Source organism: Aptenodytes patagonicus, chromosome 4 (genome assembly GCF_965638725.1).
Source record: "Aptenodytes patagonicus chromosome 4, bAptPat1.pri.cur, whole genome shotgun sequence".
Taxonomy (NCBI): domain Eukaryota; kingdom Metazoa; phylum Chordata; class Aves; order Sphenisciformes; family Spheniscidae; genus Aptenodytes; species Aptenodytes patagonicus.
In genome coordinates this window covers 36,152,953-36,178,309 of record NC_134952.1, presented here as the reverse complement: position 1 = coordinate 36,178,309, position 25,357 = coordinate 36,152,953, and the positions used below count along the sequence as shown (strand labels likewise).

General features: G+C 37.2%; 1 protein-coding gene across 4 annotated transcripts in view; it reads right to left on the bottom strand.

Moving 5' to 3' along the window:
- The window catches only part of FAT1 (FAT atypical cadherin 1), a 112,480-nt gene that overhangs the window by 6,778 nt on the left and 80,345 nt on the right, over nt 1-25,357 (bottom strand). For 3 of the 4 annotated variants that reach the window (XM_076336351.1, XM_076336350.1, XM_076336353.1), the window contains exons 10-26: nt 21,212-25,279; nt 20,537-20,733; nt 18,969-19,122; nt 17,266-17,499; nt 15,595-15,984; nt 13,985-14,199; nt 13,438-13,575; nt 12,973-13,116; nt 10,578-10,775; nt 5,470-6,271; nt 4,364-4,495; nt 4,092-4,255; nt 3,051-3,513; nt 2,386-2,539; nt 2,028-2,138; nt 1,180-1,811; nt 796-933 (exon numbers count right to left, since the gene is read on the bottom strand). In XM_076336351.1, the coding sequence (XP_076192466.1) occupies nt 796-933; nt 1,180-1,811; nt 2,028-2,138; nt 2,386-2,539; nt 3,051-3,513; nt 4,092-4,255; nt 4,364-4,495; nt 5,470-6,271; nt 10,578-10,775; nt 12,973-13,116; nt 13,438-13,575; nt 13,985-14,199; nt 15,595-15,984; nt 17,266-17,499; nt 18,969-19,122; nt 20,537-20,733; nt 21,212-25,279 (8,334 nt within the window). Of the gene's footprint in view, nt 1-247; nt 302-795; nt 934-1,179; nt 1,812-2,027; nt 2,139-2,385; nt 2,540-3,050; nt 3,514-4,091; nt 4,256-4,363; nt 4,496-5,469; nt 6,272-10,577; nt 10,776-12,972; nt 13,117-13,437; nt 13,576-13,984; nt 14,200-15,594; nt 15,985-17,265; nt 17,500-18,968; nt 19,123-20,536; nt 20,734-21,211; nt 25,280-25,357 lie in introns of all 4 variants that reach the window. The other variant, XM_076336354.1, reaches the window with a different exon arrangement.

The window sequence follows — 25,357 nt, the reverse complement described above, 5'->3', positions numbered from 1 at the left end:
TCTGTCACCACAATGGAAAAGTAAAAGACTTCCAATTAATAGTAATAAACCCCACAAATATGCATACTGATTATATTTTGATGGACTGGAGTTGTGATCAAAATATTTATATTTTTATATTGGCTGTTTTCATTGTATGAAATTTTATGAATTCATTTTAATCATGGTGAAAGCCAAATATACTGTTCTACTATAACAAAATTCCTTTTTGTGCAGCTTCCTTCATTACTAAAGTAATCAAACTTACAAGCAGTCCCTTAAACTCTGCTCTCACTCAGAACTGATCTGATCCATATGGGAGCTGAGGTCGCAGCAAGAAAAAGAGAAGGAAACAAATGAAACTGTAACACCAGAAAGTTTTTTACTGAGAGCTGAACGTCAAAGCGAAAGTTATATTTGTGCAGAGGCCGTTTTTTAAATTCACCATATTCTCGTATGAGGTGATAACTAATGATTACCTAGAAGAGTTTCTCAGTTTGAACACGCTTTTAACACCTTTTAAACACAAGGCTCTGAACACCTTCTGCTGCATTTTCACTGTTAATACTCTAACAGCAGAATGTTTATATATAATTTTAAGGTAAAGTAATTAACACGAGGTGTAAGATAGGCAAAATACTTTTTAAAAATTAACATATCTGGGTATTAACATAAGTAAATACAGATATATATTAAATAAGCTATTATTTAATATATATTCGATATATGTAAGTCCTATTGACACTAAGAGATATAGATGCAAAGACAGAAGAAATGAATGTAAGCAGCAGTACAGAATGATTGTATTTTACGTACCATTGTCATCACATGATTCAGACTGGAAGGAGCTGAGAGACTGGACCTCAGACATGCTTTCTCTAGCACTATAAGGATGGGAGTTCTTTTCATCCAGAGGCTTTTTTGAAAGGCAGGGGTCAAGATCTACTACTTTAGCTGAAAGAAAAAGTTTCAAGCGAGACGATTAATGGATTCTAGATTAAACAGTCAATAAAATTTAAGGCCGAGATCTACACATTTTTACAAAACTTAATAGAGCATGAAGCCTGATCAGACTCAAAACCCAGTGAAGTCATAATGCCTTTTGTACCCTAACAGGCATGGGCAGACTTTGCACTCATATTAAAATTGTACCAGCACACACCTTTAACAGAAAAGTAATAAAATAAGAACATTTCTTACTGTCATAGTCAAAATCCCAGCTGGGTTTCTGTATTGAATCGCTGTCTGAAGGAGAGTTGGAGGGAGGTGGAGGTGGCAAATTTGGTGCTACACTGCAAACAGCTACAGCTTTCCGGTGACCATGTACAGAATCTGGGTTAAAAGTACTAAACTCTGGGTGCTCGGGGATAGCAGACCCCTCAAAAGAATTCCTGTCAAGATTGTTCCTGGAGTCGCTTGGAATGCTTGGAGTGTATGAAATGGGACGAACAGGAACCTGTGGTGGGATGTCAGAATAGATGTTCTTATTCAATTTTGCATCAAAATAAGGTCTTTGCAAGAAAGCCGTTGTAGCTCCCAGTTGCTTGTCTTCAGGTTCTGGCTGGTGCTTCTTCTTTCTACTAATCACTTTGCGGCAAACAACAAAAATGACAACTAACAAGAATATTCCTGCAATGAAAACAATAATCCCAATCACTTCGGCGAAGCTAATGTTCCAAGATGTCGAAACGTATTTGTTAAGAACAATGTCTGTGCAGTGTTTTCCTCCAAATCCACGGCTACAATTGCAGTGATATGAACCGTAAGTATTCTCACAAAGGGCACCATTAAGACACGGGTTTTCTACGCATTCATCGACATCAGTCAGGCACCTACCAGAAACAGAGCAGAGCAATGATGGTTAGTTTACATCAGTAGTCTTTGTTGTCGTCTCCTTGTTCTCAACAATTCTAGATCTATTTAATACACAGTTCTGTACACTACCAGGCAATTTGCTATTTTATCAACATTCCAGATTTCAACCAGTTTGAACTGTTAACTATTAAGTAATACTGTTAAAAATTCAATATATGTGGAACACTACCTACCTTTCTCCACGAAAGCCTGCTTCACACTCACAAACAGGTCCATCCAAACTGTCAATACACTTGCCACTGTTTTTACAAGGATTGTCTTTGCAATATGGACCCAGCTGGCACCTGCAAAGGCCAAAAAAAAAAGGGGGGGGGGGGGGAGCATGAATGAATCATTACCTTACTGCAAGTGAGTATAGTGTGGGATTCAGGGCTGTAACATGGGGGTTGGCATTAACTTCAACTAACTACAGTGGATTTCAAAGTCTGAGCTTTAAGTAGGAAACAGATAAAAAAGAAAACAGAAAAAGTGTTACATTTATAGCCTATTCTCTAAGGGGTTCATTGGTACAATAAGCCATACAAAACATACCTTTGGCCTGTGTATTGTCCTCGGCACTGGCAGATAAAATCATCACTGACCGGGATGCAAGTACCACCATAAAGGCAGGGGTTGGAAGCACACGGGTTGACACTTACATCGCAGTGAGTTCCCATAAACAAAGGTGCACACTTGCAGTAGTAACCTGAAATCAAATACAGTCTTTTTGAAAGACACACATGGCTTTACTGGATTTAAGATAAAATCCTCCCTGCCCACCTACCTGTTCAAAGAGAGAGAGGATGGGAAGAAAGAGAAATATTTTTATTGAAAGATGAAGGGAAGTCTAACAGTAAAGTTTTTCTTGAATACAGTTGAAGGATAACTTCCATTTCTCTCACAAAACTCAAGCTTGTCACAATGACTTCAGAATTTTTAAAGGATGACTCTAAAGTAGGCAGCTAAGAGGACGGACCTCAGGTGTTGACACTGAAGGTTAAATCCCCACTTTGTCTGATGGACTTTGTCTACTTCATACCCCAAGGAACTGAGTCTAGAACACGGCAGACACAGCCTTCCTACCTGTTCAACAACCAGCCTTCTACAACTCTCTGGGAAAGCAAGAATTATTCACAAAGTTGTTTTGTCCTTCACGGCAGGGAAGTGGAAAAGCAGTTTTGAAAACTAACAGCAGAAAAATACAGCACAGAGCTTACCTCCATTTGACAGCACATTGCAGATGCCTCCATTCTGACATGGGCTGCTTGAACAACCTTCTGTGGTAGTCAGTAAGCATCCAGGAGTCACATCTACAGATTCTTCCATGTGTGCATAATTTCGTGGCTTACTGTTTAGGGGCAGCTCTTGTCCATTAAGTACAACAGAATCCATACAGCCTCTGAAACCATTGCTAACCTGAGGACTTCTACCATGTCTTGTACCTTGCTGCCGAATATGACCACCAAAAAACACATGATTATCTAGGTTTAGTGTCCTAAGCGTACCAGGAGCAGTACCAGATGCAGTATGCACCCTATCCAGAACAAGTCGTGCGTAATTTCCGTCCACTTCAAGAGATACTGAATGCCACTGGCCATCGTTAATCTGAATGCTCTGAACGGAGACAATCCCAGGTCCACTGCCACAATCGAATTTATATTGCAGCCTTCCATGGTGAATCTATAGGGGAAAGCCACGACATCAACAAATGGTCTGCACACTTAAAGAGTATAAAGTATTGATGCCTATAAAAGTTTATGTTTGCTGGAGAGACGGGATGATGGTGGTGTTCATAAAACCATCTGTATTCCAAACAGTCACAGTGATTGTGATTCATTCTATATGGTTCTTTTAATTAAAACGTATACTTTGTACATTTTTTCCTCTAGTAAAGAAGTCACAGATCATCACCAAAAGATTACAATACTTCAAGACCTTGCACCTTGTGCTTTAAGTGACTTTTTCTGTATGGACTTCATGAGTATTATAAGCAAATAAATTTAAAGTTGTTATTTAAAATAGATAATTCAGGGTTTTTTTGTTTTGTTTTATTTTTAAAACATTAAAGAAAACTAATTCCTTTTACACATTAAAAAAATTCTGTACAAGTTTGTCACCTGGATGTATAACACACACTACCTTGAAGGCAATTCCCAATTGTAACAATGCTACAGAGATGTTGTGATTCAATCTCTTAATTTGGCACAAAAAATAGTAAGAAGATGGTAAGAAGAAAAGAGGGGGAGATTTTAATATACCTCTAAGATACTGTAGTCTGTTCCTCGAGCATACATAACAACTGCATGAGCAGAGTAAGTTTTAAGTCTCATTGTCAGCTTCATTTCCTCTTTGTTCTCATTTTCCATGAGACGGTATTTCACATAGCTGCTCCCAGTAAATGTCACAGCAGAGCCAGCTGATGCTTAGGAATACAGAAAAGCATAAAATGTGTTAACACAGGACTGGAATCAAATTTATATTTGCAAAGTAGTATGGTTTTACGCAGAGATTTTTAGAGTTAATTTCTTACCAGGACACTGTCCAGCTTTGCTGTCTTGGCAAACACAGGTGTATTTTCCTTCCTTTGGATCTCCTAAACATTCAGTACCTTCAGGGCATGGGTTTCCTTCACACACACTGTTCACCAGGGGGCATTTCCCTTCTGTAAAACAAAATACATTCTTTCTCTTCTGTTGGCGGTAAGGGTATTTTGTGAAAATAGCTATATTTAAATATGTGAAAATAGCGTACTTAAGTACAGTAGCTGAAAGCAACCCAAATGATATTCCTAACTATCAGACAAGGAAGTGAAGTAACAGTTATGGGACACGACTGGCACAAACACAGACTAGACAAATGGCATGTATAGCGGCTGATGTTCATAGTTATCTTGATTACTCAAACAATTCAATTGGTAAAATTTGGCAACCGGTGTTGTGGTTTAAGGTTTACCATTACTATCACACACCATAAAAAACAACATATAGATATTAAACATGGACAGAGTGGGTTGGGGAGAGCAGGACAAGAGTGTGTCTGTATTTGAGACAGAAAAGGAACGGGCTTTAAATATTTACTTAAGATGTGCAAGTTCACCCAGCATGATTAAGTCATGATTTTAAAAAGCAATGTTGTTTCCCTCAAAGCCAACGACAAATTAATCTTCTGTTATAAGTCTGTATACTTATATGTATCTTAATGAATATTCATTTCCCAATTCACCCTGTCATTCCCAGCCAAGTTTGGAAGCTGCATGGGCTATTCCTCTAAGCAGAAACCAGGAAGTATTCAGGCACTTTGCAAGAACTTACCTTCGTGCATACGAGACTGAAAATGGCTGGCAATTTAGAACGGGCAACAAAAAAAAAAGGAACTTCTTTCATAAAACAGAAAATGAAGGTGCAACTATAAAAAAAAAAATCCCTTCCCAAAAGCTTATATTATGTAAATTCTTAAAATGGGTAATGAGACAAAGAATTACTCCTTACTCTGAATAAAATTAGGCAAATATTGCAGTGAGGGTTACAGGACATTCTTAATCTTGTCCTGTAATATAAGTGTTTCCCTGTGGATTACGGCTATTCAAAACCAGAACAATGTTTTCAAGGATACTGTTTTCCTTACTGCTTTTCTTACCTTTACAAAGACAAACTGCTGTTCTGTGATGACGGGGAGTGACAAAACTCAACCTGGCTGTGCTGTGGGTTGACATGATGTTCTCATCCACTGTTATTTTTTCTTCACAAAATTTCAAAGGACAATCTAGGCCTGCACAAAGCTTATGGAAAACATCAATTATCCGGACACCTAAAATCTCCTCTAGGTCAGGCACAGAAGAGTTTATCTTGTGGAGCAAAATTCTCATTGGGTGCTGAGAGCTACCAGACTTCTCGATATTCAGGAGGACATCAAGATTTGAAGGAGGATCAGAAGGCTGCAAACTAACAATCTGGATGTCATTTCTCCTCACGCCCAAGATGTTTCTTAAAGCTCTCTGGAAATTACGCCAGTAATCACCGATGAATTCTTCAGGGGCCAGGTTTGCAAAGCGTATTGCAATGCTGTGATTTAGTAAATCTTGCGTGATTTGTCTGATGTGTACAGTAATATCAGCTGCAGTTGTAAATTTTCCATCTGTAACAGTGACATTTAGGAGGTACTGTCCTACGTCTAATCTTTTGTGTGCTATTAGTTTGCCACCAGTACTGGAAACAGAGAACAAGGATTCCATTTTGGGGTCCAGACTGTATGTCAAAGTATCATAAACATCTTGATCAGTTGCATGAATTTTTCCAATGACACCACCTGAATATTCTTCCCCAAAGGCTGTGATAAAGATTTCTAGAGGCAGAATTGCTGGAGAATAAATGCTTTCCTCAATAACTCTAATATCAATGTAAGTCAAAGATGACAATGGTGGTTTTCCATTATCTGCCACCTAAAGGAAGATGAGGACAGAGTTAGATTTTTGCTTCATCTCAAATTCTACTGTAGATAGCTGTACTGTATACAGTAGACTTGTATTTTTCTAAAAAAAAAAAGTTCCTGTAGGAAAATGCTTTATTAAAATTTCATAACACAGGTCCTGACATAAAAGTTAATATTGAAAAATTTAAAAAGCTTATATAAGCAGGCACACACAAACACATTTTCATTTCTTCCAAGATTAAAAGGCTACAGTGCTCTTAATACCTGGACATGCCAGGACATGCCAGGAAGCTACTAGCACTTCTAGCAAATACAGAGGAAATGCACAGTAGCTGATTTCAGACAGCAGATGGTGCTTGAAGCTTTTTTATTTCAAGCATGGAAACATTACAAACTTGAAATGAGTCATGCACCAGAAATTTACAACATGCTTCACCAGTTATAGGAAGTGGTCTTGAAGACAATCTAAATGCAGTATGCCAAACAGTACTTCAAAAGGAAAACAATACATGTAGAAAGTTACAATTAATTACGTTGTCTTTCATGATTTGTGATTATGGAGAGGAAAAAAAACACACCTGTAGTGCTATTTGCTTCAGACAACTAAAGTAACTATCTTTAACAAAATCAGCCTAATTCAATTTTGAAGCCTTTTTAAACATCACATCCCCTGTCCTCCACCCTTTTTTGACAAAAGCATACACTGTCATTGTATGAAGAGGGGACAAAAAAAAAAGAGTAGAAAAGTGAGAAAAGAGCATTCCCTGAGGTTCACTTTCTTTCTATTTCTCAGTTCTTGTTTCCCATCTACCTTTTTCCCAGAGCCCTTTCCCGGTTACTGAAAGTGAGACCAAAGAAATGGGCAAAGAAGAATTGGAGAGATGTGAAGGGACAGAGGGGATACACAGGGCTCAGAAGGTAGAAGATACCCTGCATTGTTCAAAAGATTTTACAATAATTTTACAATGACTACAGGTAGTTGGTACACTTTGAAGATCTATGCAGAGAAGCTGCTTTTGATTTTTCATACAAATTTAAGCAAAAGAGGAAAAACTCCAGGCACAGGATCATCTGTGGACGTGCATATAATCGTAGCATTTTTAAAAGCTAATACATGTCTCATAGAACTACATGTCTTCATCTGTTAACTCCAAAAGACAGGCATGGCTAGAAACTTGCCCTCTAGTTACACAAACATAAATAACGGGGCCGGGGGGGAGAGAGAGAGAGCTCAAGTTGGCAAAGTTTTGTTTTGCTTAGATTTCTGCCTGGAAACAAGAGAAGGCAGACAGTTTAGCTGCAGGAGAAATGCCCAAGGGAAACAAGAAAGGGCTTAAAACGGGCAAGTAAAATTATAACAAATGGACAGCAAGTAGGAAAGAAGAGCCCCAGGAGAAATGATTTTTCAATAGTGCGGATATTTAAAAATCTTCTGTCATTTTAAACTAAAGACTTCAGAGTGTGGCACAAAGGACTGTATGACTCATAGCTGAAGATTTCACACACTAATGCTGTGAGACATTTGTTAACGGATAATCTATTTCCTTTGGAGAGAGGGAAAGCAAATGTGAGTGGCGTGCACATGTAGGTGGCTGTTGGGAAAAAAATCCTTACTTCTATTAAAAACACAAAAGTAAAGTAGAAGAAAGGCTCATGTTAAGTAAAGTTTTTTGGTGGTAGGGGGTGTGTGGGGTGTGTATGGGAGGGGTTGTTTGTGGGGTCTTGGGGTTTTTTGTTTTGTTTTGTTTTTTTCCCAATTAAAGTATGCCTGTAACATAAGATGACCTCTGCCTCAGCAATCCATTCAGAAAGCAACTAAGGTGAAAGCTATCAATACTGAAAAGCACACCAGTGAAGGTCAGTTAAAACGAAAACGAGTATTAAGAGATCATACACAGCCATTAACTTGTGAGCTGCAAGACGAGAATACAGAAATTAAAGATACTGTAAACCTGAGAAGATGCCTTCCTACAGCCTTTGAAAACTCCTTCTTTTAAATGAACAGGGGAAGAATATTTTTCCACAAAAGTCATGTATCTATTTTTGTGTGTATCATTGGAATTGAAGTCTTGTGATATGGAAATGCTAGTTTTAGTTTTAGATGCCTTCATACTCATATATAGTGACTCACTAAGGAGAAGATAATAGCAAATCATAGCACTGTGTCTATTTAAGAAAAGCTATCATAGTACAAGATGATAAATGGCAATTAAAAGACAGTGACATATTTCCAGAATCCAGGCAGGGAACTTGTAAATCAAGGGACTAGACAGGTCCAAAATACTGAGATTGGGTAGTACAGCATACAAAAAATGCACATTAGTATAGTCTGCTTTAATGATTTACAATCTCTGAGAAGCCTTGGTTCTAAATGAGTACATTTGTTTTAAGACCCTTGTTTAGCTACTGGATGCCATTAAAATAGCCCTTATTCATTCCCTAGAAAAAAGGCACTTTTCAAGTGCTGTGCTAAAGAGAAGATAGCTTAAGTACTGACAGGCTGTTTACAAGCACCCTACAGGCTAGGAAGTGAAATGAAAGAATTGCATGATTCCACCCAGAGGAAGGTGTTAGATAGGTGCCTCATACTTAAGAAAAGGCAGGTACATTAGGAAGGGCCAACGGTGCAGCTAAATCATGAAATATGACAAAGACAGTGTAACAGTCTACACAGAACAAACATAATTGCCTGTGCATGCATTCACAGGAAGATGTTTTAGAAGCAAAATAAATAGAAATCAGTTACTGCTTAGAGAAAATATAAAATAAAACATAAGAATCTTGTATTACACTGATTGCACATACAGGAAAAACATTGCTGGTTCTTCTTCCCTAAACAAAAAGGCAACTTTGGGGAATCAGTATAGAACTTGGAAAGCCTATCAGGCAAGTGTGACAAAGCCCAGCTCTACTGCTGTTTCGGACTCATGCAGCCTAGGAAGGCCAATGGAGCCATCGCTTAGGTACCTTGAAGGCTAATCTGTCCCACCACTAATTAGCAGATCACCATTGAGAAAAAAAATGTCTCACAGAGGAATGACATACCTCCCTGCCCCCTTTTTAATCTCAATTCTTAAAACCTAAACTAAACTACATTTAAATAGAACCTTTATCTATGCTGGTTCTTATACTGATGGCTCCTGATAACATGTTTTAGTGACTCAACCAGCAAACGACAGTAGCTGTGAGAATTTTTTTTCCTTCCCCAAAGAAAAGAGATAGACTGTGTAAATACACCACGACTATTGTCCCAATGTGGACAGAATTCAGTATACACTGATACAGACAGTACTGCTCAAACTCTGCAAGTGCATGTTTATTCAGAAATTGTCTGCAATATTACATATGAGAATAATTTGGAGATTTAAAGAAAATCCTCATGTAAAAATAAAGCTAAGAATTTTTCTTAAAACATGAATCTGGAAATGAAGTTTAAGAATTAAGGCCAGCTATTTTTAGCCTACCAATTTTAAGTCTCCTGTTCACAGCTGCTTAATTTATAACTGAATTAAAAAGGACTGGATAAGATTAAAAAAAAATTGTTTGAACTTTTCTTACATCAGGTTACAAAAAACTATTTTAGAGAACTTAGCTATATTAACGCAACCTGGATTTTTGGACATGGTCTGGTCTTTTTGCACAACCATGGCAAATATAGGCATATATTATAGCATTTCAAGGTCATTTTTGAGTTTTATGCCGTGTTTTCCACTGCAAGATTCTGAGATCTCCGAGTACTGCGCTGCAGATTTCAATGCTATGACAAAGGTCCACTGACCTGGTTTTCCAAACTTAAAGAAAGATATTTTCAATTGCCATTGGAAAAAGAATGTGGCACTATAGAAAAATATTTCAGTACTGCCGCGATGTGCAACCTTCACTATCCCTGTCTCCATCGTATCAGTGTAGTCCAGCTCACAGCTTCAAGGGTCCAAGTGACAGTGGCAAGAGGAAGTCTGCAGCCAATAGCAGGTGGCTCAAGGGACCTGTCCCCTGCTGGCTTTTCCAGCATCCCACATGAAAGGCAAAGGGCTTAATCAAGACCGCTCACCCAGTTAACATTTCACTTACACCTTACCCTTACCATGAGGTTAATTCAGCTTACTGTTACACCTGTGTAGATTTCCATTTAAATCAACAGACGTTGTCTATGAAGATGTTACTACAAGGAACGTGCCTCAAATGACTACTTGGCATGTCAGGATCTTGTAACAGAAAGACAAGGGGTAGGCAGGAAAAAATGGTGGATTGGGCATGAGTGGGAAAAGTTAATTAAATACTTCTAACGCAAAACAGCTAGAGGTAGTGCATCCTACCTTGACATGAAGTAAATAGTGATCCCTCACTTTGCGATTCAGTGCAGCAGCTGTGGTCAGTACTCCCTGCTGGTTAATCTGAAAAGTGTTCTCTTCGTTTCCACTCAGGACAGTGAAGAGAAAAGGAGGGCCATTGTGAGAAGAATCCTTGTCTGTCACCACTAGCTGTAGCACGCTAAATCCAATAGGCTTGTTTTCCTATAAACGCATAATACAATCACATTGGTTTTGTTATAACTGAGCATATAGCCTAACATTGATTTCCTTTATACAACAGAAAAAAAAAATTAAATATCAGATTACTGTAAAGCCAGTTAATCAGTATAAGAGAAATCAGAATGACAATATTGTTTAAGAAAAAATACTACCCTCCGAGAGTAACGATGAAACCAGTAAAAGGAGAAAGGCAGTACATTTTTAAGCTTCATTTTTTTAAACTTTGTCTTATATTTTTAAAAGTAGCTCAGCCTTGAAACTTTACATTTTTGCACTTTTGGTTTGAATTAAGATTATTGTAGATTAATTACCAAGTCATCAAAGATTTCCAATTTAGCTAAAACACCTGTTAAGAATAATCCAATGCCTTTGTTGGGAGGACTAGAAAAACAGGCTCCTCCATCTGACCCCTTGTGTCCCTAATTAGTGTTCTGACTACAATTGTGGCTGCTACAGCTGCAGTCCGGTTAAAATATGAAATCCAGGTTTTAAAATTTGCATCATAAAATCCCTTCAAGTTTGCACCCTGTGAATGCCTGAGGTTTCACAGACACTTCACACACTTTGGTTTATCATGTATGTGATACATACCCCCCCCCCCCATTATCTAACACTTGTAACACCTCTCCCAGAGAATTTAAATTTGTGCTATACTGTATTGACCAGATTTTTTTAATATATATACATATTTTAAATGCAAAAAAAAGTAGAAGCGTTATTGTGAAGTACAACAATAACGAAATGCTACCCCTTTCACAGTTGCAAAAACTCCTGATAACAAGCATACTCTTTGTTCTTGAGAGAATAAGTCAAGTTAATTATCAGATATTGCAGCTGAAGCTTTTTTCCCCTTCAGCAAAACAGACAAGGACCATCATTTCAAAATACAAATATTTACATTTGGACATCTAAAGTAATTTGATTTTCATAATAGCTAAGCACATTTCCAACTGTGTCCAAAAATGTCCATCTCCAATATATCAGGAAATGCACACCAGCATTCTTGGGCAACTCCTCCAGCTTTTTCTCTGCTACCCTCATACTGGGACAGGGTGATATGAATGAACTATAAAACATGAGGTCTTCCTTTTTAATTGAGTAAAGGAAACATTACAGACATTGGCTATATAGTCTACAGTTTTAGGGGATACATTAATTAACATTCACTTCAAGAAAGACTGTAATTGGGGAAAGCAAAATACATTTGACAGCACACAAACATACAAATCTGTTGCTTTAAAAAAAAAAAAAAAAAAGATCCAGGACATCTTACTTGCATACTCTGTATATGTTGGGTAGTGATGAATCACTTTGTCCTCTTTCAGAAAGCTACTTTTACAAATCATGCACAGAGTCTCAAACAGAAGTGGTATGTTAGGATGGCACAGTGCACCAGATAACATTGCCTGATCCCCACTTATCTATTGTACAAGGCCAGGCACCAGCAACAGCAAAAGGACCCAAGGGATTGAGCTCACTTACGTTACTAGTATAAAGGTCTTAATGCAATTCCTTTGTTCCCTTCCATTTATTCTCTATTGGATTCAGGAAGACAAGAAGTACAGATGCTGCCTCTGCTATCTTTGCTTTAGCAGAGAGTTTTCTGAATCAGGCAAGTACGTGTCAGCCATTTGAGAATCTGGCCCACTACTACCATCCTAAGGTGCAAAATTAGTCAAAGGATTGGTATGTAGCAATATGAAACACTACTCCTGTTTTAACTGTTTCTGATCCCAGAGGAGGCCAATAGGAATTAAGTCTTGAACTATGTGCCACAGTGCACACCACTTGCTTCACAGTAATAGGTACCCAAAGTATCTTTTTCTAAGTAGTAACTGTAAGATTAAAAGAAATAGCAAAATTAACCTACCTGTATGATGCTAAGAACGTTATGAACATAAATGCAATGTATAAGATATATATATACACATGTACACACACGAAGTACATGAAAAAAGAACACGCTCAACTTGCAACATAAGTTTCTAAATAGACTGCACAATATGAATTTTGTAACCCTTAACACTTATTCAGGTAAGCAGTCTCATTGACAACCTTAAATAATTAAAAATACAGAAAAATAAAATCAGAGCATTAGGTTTATCATATCTTGCAGAATTTTTCAAGTCACAAATTAACACTCCAATATTGATTTGACTACTTCGCTATCTGTATTTACCTGGATGATAACACTATAGTTTCCTTTTGAGAACACTGGAGGATTGTCATTTACATCAGAAACATCAATATTAACTGTGGTTGTGTTAAGTCTAGGTGGATTTCCATTATCTGAAGCTTGAACCGTCAAGGTATATCCTGAAATCTACAAAATAATAAAAAAAAAATTTTCAAACATTCACTACGGAGCAAAGAGTAGCAAACACAGCTTTCCTTTTAAAGAAGAAATATTTTAGTGCCACCCCCCAGTAAAACTTGCCTTCATATATTTAATCCTTTCTCTTCCTCCTGTAGATGTCCCCACCCCAAAAAGCATGGACATAAATAGATGCTTTCACTTTGTTACAGCTGTATTAATTTTGGAACACTTGAAATGGTAATTTACAAATACAATCCAAAAAATGGTGGTCATCAATTACATATCGCTAAATTAATTCCAACTGCTCAAAAAGCATCAAAAGCTTACCTTTTCTCTGTCTAGAAGTTTAGTCACTTTTATTTCACCCCTGGTAGGGTCAATTGTAAAAGGATTTCCCTGATTGCCATCTATAATTGCGTAGCGAATGCGGTTGTTTGAAGGTCCATCAGCATCATCTGCCATAACCTAAGGGACATTACAGTCTCATTTAAAACAGGTCAAAAGAGACTCTATCATCTTTCAGATGAACACATCCTGAAGAGGAGCACAACTGTTTTGGTCTAACACATTTCATAGTTCTCAGGAGAAATGTCATCCGAATAGAACATACCAACATCCCTTAATTTCCTGAATTTCTTCTAAAATTAAGTCATGTTCTCATGAGGAGAACACAAATATATCACAAAATATCATCTACCTTCCCATAGCATCTCAAGTCCCTGGTTCTGAAACTTTTTCAAAATAAATATTCAATTCACTCAGCGGCAAACTTATCTATTCATTTATGTCCATCCTCAAATCAATATTTATTCCTTCAAGACTAAAAGCACGATTGTCACGACAGAGTATTTCAAAGGAAAAAACCAATACGTACTGTAATGACTGATTGTTCAAGCATAGCATCTTCACTGATTACTGCAGTGTAAGTGTCTTGGCTAAACACTGGAGTATTGTCATTGATATCTGTTACGTTAATATTCACGGTTACAACATCACTTAATGAAGGTGTGCCTCCATCTGTGGCTTCCACTGTCAAGTAGTACTCATGAGAACTTTCATAATCCAAGCTCTCAATAATAAAAATGGCTCCTATGGAAGAAAAAAACAAAAAACAAAAACCAAAATCCCTCACACAAACTCTGCTATTACTGTAGTATTATATATTGCAACTTTTGATTTTAGTCTGACAAATACTCTGCTTCTTCAGGGCTTGATTTGTCACTGTAAAGCTGGGGCTACACAGTGAAATGATCAGGCTTTACACATAAAAGTAAAAAGGTGAGAAGTTTCTGCCGTTACTACGAAAGACTCACACTTTAAAACCACCTGGCTCACGTTCTGTAATGAAACAAATGAAGAAAAATAAAAAAATGTGTTTAGAAAATGTCCTTTTCTTAATTTTCAATTAAAATTAACCAAAAATATGAAATGACATTGAACTTGACTTTCCTTGCAACCAGCATTAAGGTCAGGCATGGAATATGCAGAGGTAGTAACAGAAGTGTCTGACCATGAATTCTGATTGATAGAAATATCTGAGTTAAAGTGTGAGTTTTTAACCGACTAATTAAGGTAGTGCAGTCCCCAACATACACGCTAGTTTGCTGCTGGAAGAATGTTTTCCTGGAACCTTTTTCCTCCTTTCAAGTATGTGAAGAAGTTAAACTGGCAAAGTAATTCTATACCATAGTACCAGCGCGCACACTGGAAAAAGCAGCTGGAAGAACTAATTTCAATTACACTGGTATAATTAATTACTATTAACTTTTGGGTAGAAATCTTATTTAAAAACCCCCAAACTTTACCTGAAATTAACTCTAGAAAAGGAACTATATAAGAAAACAAAACTAGAATTGAGGTGTATATTGATTTTTAACAAAGAATTGTCATTAATAGGGACAAATTCTCCACAGAACCTAAATGCTTCCTGAGACTAAATCTGACTAACATGCAAGCCTAAAATCTCCACTGTCATGCTGGATATATGATTGAACAGAATATTCCAACCTCTCTTTAATGCCATATCAAACTCCTCTAGAATTACTGTCTTTGTGGACCAATGACTAGTTTTCCCAATCAATTTAACTTCTGATCTTTCTTTTAGCAAGTCTGGCCACTCATTCTGATTATATAGCTTTTGTCAAAAGACTATTATGCTTCTATCGTTACAGAACTATGTCTTTCCATGCCCTCTGCCCCCAGGGTGGGGAATATTCCAGCTAGGAAACTCTTACGCTTGCCAGCTAAATGAATCTAATCCAAATAACAATAAATAGCAGCAACAAATAAAGTTCTTATTCTACATTCTACTGCACTCCTCTAGTAAGTGTGCTGGCAATATGGGTGAACAGACGGTAGCACTGGCTTTACAGCCAGGATGATGCACACAGATTATACATAACCTGTGTAGTTGAACTACTGTAGAACACAGTATGGCACTGTGCTTGGTTAGCCTAAAGTATATTCACAGTTGTAATCCGTTACCTGTTGTTGAATTGATGCTGAATTTTCCATGTTCATTCCCACTGACTATTGAGTATGTGATTTCAGCATTGGCTTCAATGTCCCTGCTTGCAGCATAGATCTGGAGAACTTCAGTTCCAACCAAAATGTCCTCCGATACACTTGCACTATACTCCCTGTGCTCAAATACAGGTGGATTATCATTTATATCCAAAACAGAAACTATAAGACTACTTGTTGAGGACAGTCTTCTAGGTAAACCTTCATCTGTAGCCTTCAAAGTTAGAGTGTACACAGCTTGTAATTCCCGATCCAAAGGCTTCTCCAACCGAATGATTCCAGAGAATTCATCAATAGAGAACTGGCCCTCTGCAGAGTTCATCAGTGAATAATGGATTTTATGGTTCACCCCTGCATTTTTAAAACAATTGCAGAGTATGAAGCAGCCATTAAAATACACCAACATAATAACAGATCTGATAGCTACAGAAATAAAACATGCATGCTAAATATTATCATTCACGTTAAAGTAAATTTCAGCAAGAGTTAAAGGCTGCTCTCTGAAGGGCAGAATGATTTCCAAAAAGATGTAATCTGATTTAAAAAATTAAGCTAACACTTCATTGCACCGATTTTCTGCCACACAAAAAACATGAAGCATCGTTCTGCTACAGTCACAGTACTAGCTAATATGAAACGATTAGTAATATAAATCTAATTATAACTTTAGTACAACAGCATCTGCTTAGCAGGCTTATAAATAACGTGGGAGGATATGGGAGAGTTAGGCTGCATCAAATAACTAGTCTCAATTCCAGTAAGTTTATTTAAGAACCATGTCCCAAAATTAACAGGAACATAATTTCTGGCAACATTTCTGTATAAAAGAAACAAACAAAACACCCATAGTTTTTGGGGCCAAGCTCCTCCTGAGCCTCAAAGACTAGCGAATTGTGAAAACATCTGTCTGTTACCTTCCAATTCAGCAACCTAGCTTTATCATAGCACAAAGCAGGTTGGTTGTTTCACGAGACTGAGGCAACTATTAATTAATATTAATTATTTAATAAACTGATGATACATGGAAATCATACACCTTTAAAAAAGACCTTATGCTGTTGTATTCCTTACAACAAAACCTAAGAACAAACTCTTTCTAATGTCATTTCAGTTCATGTTCACTTAAATACTTGTAACTAAACAGTGAAGATAGAGGCAGCAAAAATCTTAACAGGGTAGCGTATACATAAAGCTACAATTGACCAGCGTTCTCTTTATGGTATGATCATCGATGGCTAGTCTGAGAAACACACATACAAAATCCATGAATGCACGTTTACACTAACAGACACGGCTTAATATTCCTTTTACTTACAACAGGAGTAAAAGGACAGACCTAACCCATCATAACATTAATAGCTTATCACACTAAAAATATCCTCTATTTTGTCTCTTTCCCCTCTCTTCTTTTTTGCAGAGACACAAAAGGGATGTTTTCCAAGCTACTCACACATGAGAGTCAGGTGTTACATGATTTAGTAGCCCTAAATATATCTTTCAGGAGTCTAATCCTGAGAGGTATTGAACATCTGTCAGTTCCACTGAAAGACTTAACACCTCTCAGGGTAAGACTAAATAAACATTACTGTAACTCGGAGACCATGACAAAAGTATTGGTCAAAGAATGCATACCTGCATCTGCATCTGTTGCCTGCACTCTTGTCAAAAGGGTTTTAGGCTCTGTGTTTTCAAATACTGTAATGGAGTAAGGATCAGCTGTAAACTCTGGGGCATTATCATTCACATCTTCCAGAGTCAGAATAATATTAGCTTGGCAGAATCTTCCCCCTCCATCTGTGGCTTTCACTAGAAGATAATAAACTGCTTGCTGCTCACGATCAAGTGGCATTAATGTTTTCAGTTCACCTATAAACAGAATAACATACATAAGTTGATGAGAGTTGCAAGACTTAAGTACCCCCAACATGTTTTCCTCTAAAATCTTTGTACTCAGAAAAAATAAACAACAATTTTCTTTTTGACAATAATTTCATCAGTGCCTAAGTCAACAGCTGTACTGCACTAATGAGCTCCACTTTGGGCAAAGCATGTCAGTGGCCTGCCTTTTCAGCTTTAAAAGATTAAATACTAAAATCCTCTTCCCTTTTTTTTTTTTTCCAAATGACTCTGAAACAGAAATTAGCTAAAGTAAGACTACCCGATGGTGCAGAGAGAATGTGTACACATGCACAAATCCATGTGTTTTTGTGGAAAGAAAATGAAAATATTAGAACTCTGGCTTTAACAAAATGCAAGGTAAAATCCACGTATGGTTTGCCTGGGAAATTTAGTCATGTTCCTTCCACAGCTGTTGAGCTGACTCTCCTCCTCTAACATTCAATGAATAAAACAGAGCTATTCACACTATCAAATATAACTTGCTGCTACAGACAAACCTCTAGAAGTCTAACACATGTTTCTTTCCAATGTGACAGAAAACACTATGACAGGCACAATGTGTAGTCATTGTTTCCTTTTAACCAATTCAGAAAAGTATTCTGAAATACTGTTTATTATTCTAGCCTCACCAATTCTGAATTTATGTAACGACATGCTAGTACAGCACACAGGTGACATGCAAAGTCAAAAAAACTCAATGAAGTAAGATCCTTCTCATTTATTTTGCCACTGAAGTAGTCTAATCTCCTTCTCCGTATCTTTCTTCCACTATATCTTTGTATTTATCTTATTTAAATTTTCCTATATTGTTTACTACTCCCTTTTTACTGCTTGTCTACTGCAGCCTGCAGAGCACAGGATTTTGGCATTAGCTTTGACCTATATTATAATCCAGAAGACATGAATGCCATGAAAACCAAAGTCAGGCAAGTTAAAAGTTAATCTCGTTTATATAATGCTGCCAATAAAAATGGAGGCACTTCTGGTGTTTACTATGGAAAGGAAATTTGTTGCTCCATCTAACCTCATCCCATTTACTATGCCAAACCAAATGATGGCAAAGAGAATCTGAGTGAAGATATTTTCAGTTTATAAACCGTTATTGCTACTACTACAATGAATATAAACAGTACAAAATTTATAGTATACTTTTACTCCAGTCACTTCAGCATGGAAGTTTCTGGCTTCGGGGCAATTACCCTATTTACTCTTTAGTTCCTCATATATTGAAATACTTGCCTTTTCCTTGACTTCTATTCAATATATTATTAATACTTATGTAGTAGAAACTCACATTTTAAACAGTTATATAATAAACTAACCCTTAACGGAAAGCTTAAAGTACTGACATTTATGTACGTCTTAATGTAATAGTAAAACATTTTATAAAATGAAGTGATGACTGGAATTTTGTATAGTGTATAAAGCTTTATTACCTGTGTCTGGAGTGAGTCTGAATTTTTCTGCTCCTGTGCCATGCAGTGTGTAAGTAACTTCTGCATTGGAACGAATATCTGCGTCCGTAGCAGATACCTGCATTATCAGTTTGCCAGGAAGGGCATCCTCAGGAACAGAATCAGTGTATAAATCCTGCAAGATTAAAAGTTACATTGAAAGACTAAACATATGAAATAAGTAGAGCTTGGAAAGGGGAGGGAAAGAAGGAATGCCAGATGAGATAATATCCTTTTTGAATGTTTGGTAACATATGAAGTGAACTAGACGATGAAATACCTGAAAATGAAAAGAACTTATGATTTTCTAATTAAATACCTCACATTTATTAGATTATTCAAGAAAGGTAATTAGTACTGCAACCATAGTGACTCTTGAGTATCACTGCATAGCTAAGAACTCTAAACACTTGTAACTGATTAACTGATAATTAAATGCATTCCCAAAATAGGAGTTAAAATTTTTTAGGTAATTTCATTTTTTCCTCCTTGGGTAAATCATCTTTTCTAGGTCTGACTCAACCTAGGAGAAATTGATACCTGCCTTTTTTGTAACGGCATGAAATAAAAGCTTCCAGTTTAAATAAAAACTAAGAAAAAACCACCCAGAATTTAAAGGCACTAAGCACTCTTACAGCTCATCCATGTTAGGGATGTGCACTAAATTAGAAGGACCGAGCCTTATAACACCAATATTAACAAAGGAAAAAAGCTAAAAACATTGACTTACCAGTCTGTATATAACTGCAATCATCTATATAGAAGTAACCAATATAAACATCGATTAAGAAAAAGAATCAAATGCTCACTGTATACTTGATCCTTCCCAGAACAAGAAAAGATTTTGCCTTTCCACCCGGTAACATCAAATCTGTGTTCAACAAGATGGCTATGAAAAGTCCCAATGTGCTAAAGTAAAAAAAAAAAGCTGACTATGAAAACCCAGGGCTTTCTTGTAAGGCAATTATACATCTTGTAGGGTCCACCTTTCTGGGTTTTTTCCATTCTTTATTTTTCATGTACATTTTTGCAGACTATCAAATCTGGTAAGGTAGATGGCTTTATAACAAGAAAGCATTTATGGATTACAGATTTTTGGTGCTGTTGAGTGCAACTGCAGGACAACATTCCTGTCTTTTCAACTCTTATCACAGGAAATGCACAAATACATCAACTAAGTGATAGTACGCAGCCTTCTTTGAGACTTTGCTTCCTTCAGAAAAAACAGCATATAAACTATCATGGCTGCAGCTTAAAACAATTCCTTTTGGAGAAGTATGCATTAACACAGGAGAAATGTACTACAATTCTCCTCATACTCTTCAAATACCCATCCAGTGTTAAAATTACATCAACGAATTGTTTTTGGATTTTTATTTAAGAAACCTGTCCATGAAATAACTTTTCTTTGACAGCATTCTATCTTAATAGTCCAAATACCAGCATAAAAGGAATACCTATTTGTCAGTCTCCTGAGAAGCAATTTCAGAGAAAGTTTACATTTTACATATGGAAGCAGCTGGACACAGAAGATACAAGATTGTGCCTACCTTTTCGCAAACAGGGCTATTATCATTAGCATCAAGGACTTTAACCTCAACCACAGCTTTAGTTGCAAAGGTCCCATCAGTAGCTGTAATATTGAGAAGGTAATTATCCTTTTCTTCCCTGTCCAGAGGCTTTTTGACATAGACCTTCCATTCATTCTGTATATTTTCAACAGCAAACTGTCCCAAAGGATCACCTCCTGAAATACGAAAAGAAATATTTAATTAAAGACAAGAGAGAGATTGCCACTATTACTCTATCAATATTAAGTTACAATTAAAGAGAAAAAATGTAAATGCAAATAAACAGCCACTCTCTGTGGCTTTATAAAGAAATAGCTTCATTTTCCAGGTAGAAATAGTCAGTAGATGCTCATACAACAAATTTAACTGCAGCCAACAGAATCTATAAAAATCAAAGTAGAAATTCATGTCAAGTAAACAACAAACGTAGGAAAGCATTTTAAGCAAGGCAAACGTGAAACAGAAAGACAAAGACCTGTTTTCTAAAACTCATTTTTCCCCCTGAAGTTTGTAATATTAATATTAAGACACACATTCTTTCTTTGCAGCTCTATGGTTTCTAATACTTTTCAATAATTTGGAAGATTAAGGTATATCTCACATCATTCCAGGACCACTTAAATGATTATTCTGACATTACTCAAGAAGATTTACCTGTAATGTAATAAGAGACTTGTCTATTGGCTTCTTCTGTATCAGCATCAGTTGTACTCAAGATGGCAATTACCCCACCAGGAGGGTCATCCTCACTGACTGTTCCTTTATATATCTCTGCAGTAAAGCGTGGAGGATTGTCATTCACATCCGTAACAGTAACTTCAACCACAGCCATAGAAGACAGTTGAATTTTTTCACCCCGATCAGATGCAACCACTGTGATTTTGTATTTGCCTCGTTTCTCATGGTCGAGTTCTTTGAGAGTGGTAATCCAGCCAGTTTCCATGTTTATGGCAAAAGACTCCATAATGTCTGGTTCTTGAGAAGGATCCAAGCTGTAAGTAACCTGCCCATTGAGTCCTGAATCTAAGTCAGTTCCTTTAACCTGGATGACTCTTGTTCCAGCTGGCATGTTTTCTACAATGAATGCTTCATATGGATTGGACTCCAAAACTGGTTTGTTATCATTTGCATCTTTTACCTGAATGCTTACATCTACTGAAGAAACAACATTATAATCTTCATTTGCATACTGTGCTCGAACTGAGAACTGGTACCATTTAGTTGTTTCATGATCAAGATTCTTCTCAAGTTTCAACTCTCCAGTCTGTCGGTCAATCACAAAAAAATCATCTCTATTGCTTTCAGGAGTGTTCCCTTTAATCAGACTATATACTAAAGTCTGATTATGCTCTGCTTTGATAACATCTATCTCAGTCCCAATTGGAATGTCCTCAGAAACTGTGTAAGAATAAAACGGCTCTGAAAATTTTGGAAGAGGCACTTCTGGTGGGAGTATTCTAGCATAGACAGGAACAACTGACTCTTTTTGGGGGGATCCACCGTCGACTGCTCTAACAAAGAAGGTCAGAAACTCATTTTCTAAACCAATTAAGCTTTCTTTTGTAGTAATTATACCAGACAATGAATCAATTTCTAAATTCTCTTTAACATTTTCAGACTCTGCTTCAATAGCATATGTGATGTCAGCATTTGTACCCTCATCAGCATCAGATGCCCAGACTTTAATGACGGAAGTACCCCGGGGAACATCAGATCCAATATTTACTTCATACTCTGTTGCTCGGAATTGAGGAGCATTATCATTGTCATCTGTAAGTATTACATTAACAGTACAGAAAGCAACTTTTCCTCCTGAATCTTTGGCCATTAAACTAATGGCAATTACTTTTTCTGCTTGTGTTTCACGGTCAAGCTTTTCGGAGGTAAATATCTGCCCTCTCTCATTTGTATAAAATCTGTCTTTGGCGAAGTCATTCACAATGTGGTAAGTGATGTGGCCATAAGTACCAGAATCTTCATCTGTTGCTTTAACTTCAGTCACTGAAGTATGCAATGGAGCATTTTCAGCTAGTTCAACCTCATATTCATTCTGGCTGAAAACAGGACTGTGCATATTGGCACTGGTTACAGTTATATGGACTTGGGCTGAGCTTCTGAAGACCCCATCAGAAACAGACACATTGAGATTATAATGTGACTTTAGTGTCTGTCTGCGTAAGTTTGAGATGGTGATAATGCCAGTTTTACTATTAATTACAAAATTCTTTTGGTCATTGCCTGTCAGAATGGAATACTCCAGCTTCTCAACATCCGAACTATCTGCATCTGAGGCTTGCACACATGTCACAAAATGCCCTCGGGGAGCCAGTTCACTAATTTTAGCTTCATAAAGCAATTGGTTAAAAAGAGGGGGGTTATCATTGAGATCGGTTACATCAACAGTTACAACAGTATCACTGCTCAAAGGCAACATGCCACCATCTATGGCCCTTATCAGTAACTTGTGTTGTTTAATTTGTTCATAGTCCAAAGTTCTTGCTGTAAGAATGAGTCCACTGCTGCTATCTATGTGGAAGTAGTCATGACTTTCGCTATTATCCTCAATCAAGTGATAGGAAATCCCCCTGTTTGTTCCAGAATCGGCGTCTGTAGCGCTCACTTGTACAACGGATGTTCCGATGACAGATGCCTCAGAAAGGGTTGCAGTGTAAGACTGCTCTGTAAACACAGGAGGATTATCATTGATGTCTTCCACTATTATGTCTACAAACACATCAGCATGCGCCCCGGTTAGGGAGTCTGTTGCTCGAATACTCAGTTTGTAGGCTGGATGAGACTCAAAGTCAAGAGGGGCAACAACATTTATAACTCCAGTGTTGAAGTTGATAGTGAACTGACTGAAAGGATCTCCATCTGTGATGCTGTAAAACACCTTAAGTCCTTCTGGGCTGTTTGCTTGTACATGTACCACAGGACTATGGAGCTGAATGTTTTCTGGTATCTCTGCACTGTAGAAAGGCTTTTCGAAGACTGGCATAGCTTTACTCATAACTGTAATTGGGACGATAACTTCAGCAGAAAAAGCAGGATCTCCTCCATCTTTTGCCACTACTGTGACCAGATACTCCTTATTTAGTGTGTCTGGTTCAAACTTCTTCTTCAGTGAAATTTCACCAGTGGGATCAATTTGGAAATGTTCATGATGTTCTTTGAGATAGTAATGCACCTCTCCATTTCTGCCTGTATCTTTATCTACTGCAGTGACACGTCGAATAACATGGCCTACTTCAGAGTCTACTTTAATGACAGCATAATATGGAAGATTGACAAAAAATGGAGCATTATCATTTACATCTTCCACTGTGACTTTAACTACAATGTGTGCAACAACTGATGGTTTATATTCCTCTGTCACTTCTATGACCACATCAAAAGATTCTTGCTGTTCACGATCAAATGGTATTCCTGTTGTTGAAAGGACTCCTGAAGTTGGGCTTATTTTAAATCTGCTGTCTGGATTTAGAATATGGTAAAACAAAGGCTCATTTATTTGATTCCCTATAGCAGTAACAACAGCTATTGTTTTTGCCTCTGTGGAATTCTCCTGCACTGTTGCAGAGTAAGAACTCTGTGTGAACTTCAGCTGGCTTGCTTTGCTTTCTTTCACATTAATTTTTACAGATGCAGTGCTTGCAAATCTGCCATCAGATGCTCTCACTGTTAATTCATATCTGCTTCTTAACTGAGTTGTATTTTGTACTGTTATATCTCCAGTCTTAGGGTTTACTGAAAATTTTTCTCCAATGTTGCCTTCAATAATGGAATAAATTAATTGTGAAAAAATGCCGGAATCGGCATCAGTGGCATTTACGCTGATGACTTTCACGCCTTTATAGGTTGGAACCAAAATGGATGTCTCATACAACTCTCTCGAAAACACAGGAGGGCAATCATTGATGTCAATTACATAAATAGTAACATTAGCTGCATATTCTGCATATAAACGTGGTATCCCCATATCATGTACTTGCACTGAAAAGTGGAAAATATTTGTCTCCTCGTAGTCCAGACTCATTACCGTCCGAATGGCACCAGTGCTAGAATCAATGGCAAAATACTTGCGGACAGATGGTTCAACAATTTGATAAACAAGCAAAGCATTAGATTCTTTATCAGCATCTGTAGCTCGAATTACTAATGGGATATTCTTGTCAGTCAGAACCACACTGTTAATTGAAGCTGATTCACTGATGAGCCCTGTATATTCAGCCTGCATAAAAATTGGTGTATTGTCATTCTCATCCTGAAGATGTACCAGAACTGTTGCATTAGTGGACAAGCCAGCCATGTTTGTTCCTTGCACAGTTAGAGTGTAAATAGGCAAAGTTTCAAAATCAAGTCTCTTCTGAGAAACGATGACACCCGAGTTCGGATTGATAGCGAAGGCATCACCTATATTACCATCTTTTATTTCATAAACTACAGAAGACTGACTGTATGCTGTAACCATCCCAACAAAACTGCCAATGCTGGCACTTTCACTGATTTCTGTAGAGTATTCTTTGGCTGTGAATTTTGGTGAGGCATTATCAGAAACCGTTACAAATATATGCACAGAGGTCACTTCACTCATTGGAGGATCTCCTTTGTCTGTAGCTTTTACCATCAGATTGTATTCGTCCTGGTTACTACGATCTAATTCCTTTGCAATTTTAATCATACCCAAAATGGGATCTATAAAGAAGGAATTTCCAATATTCCCTGTGAAGAAAAAGAAAAGTAATTAAGAAAGAGGTATACAGAACTTAAAGGATGAATGCTTATTTAGCTATATACTAA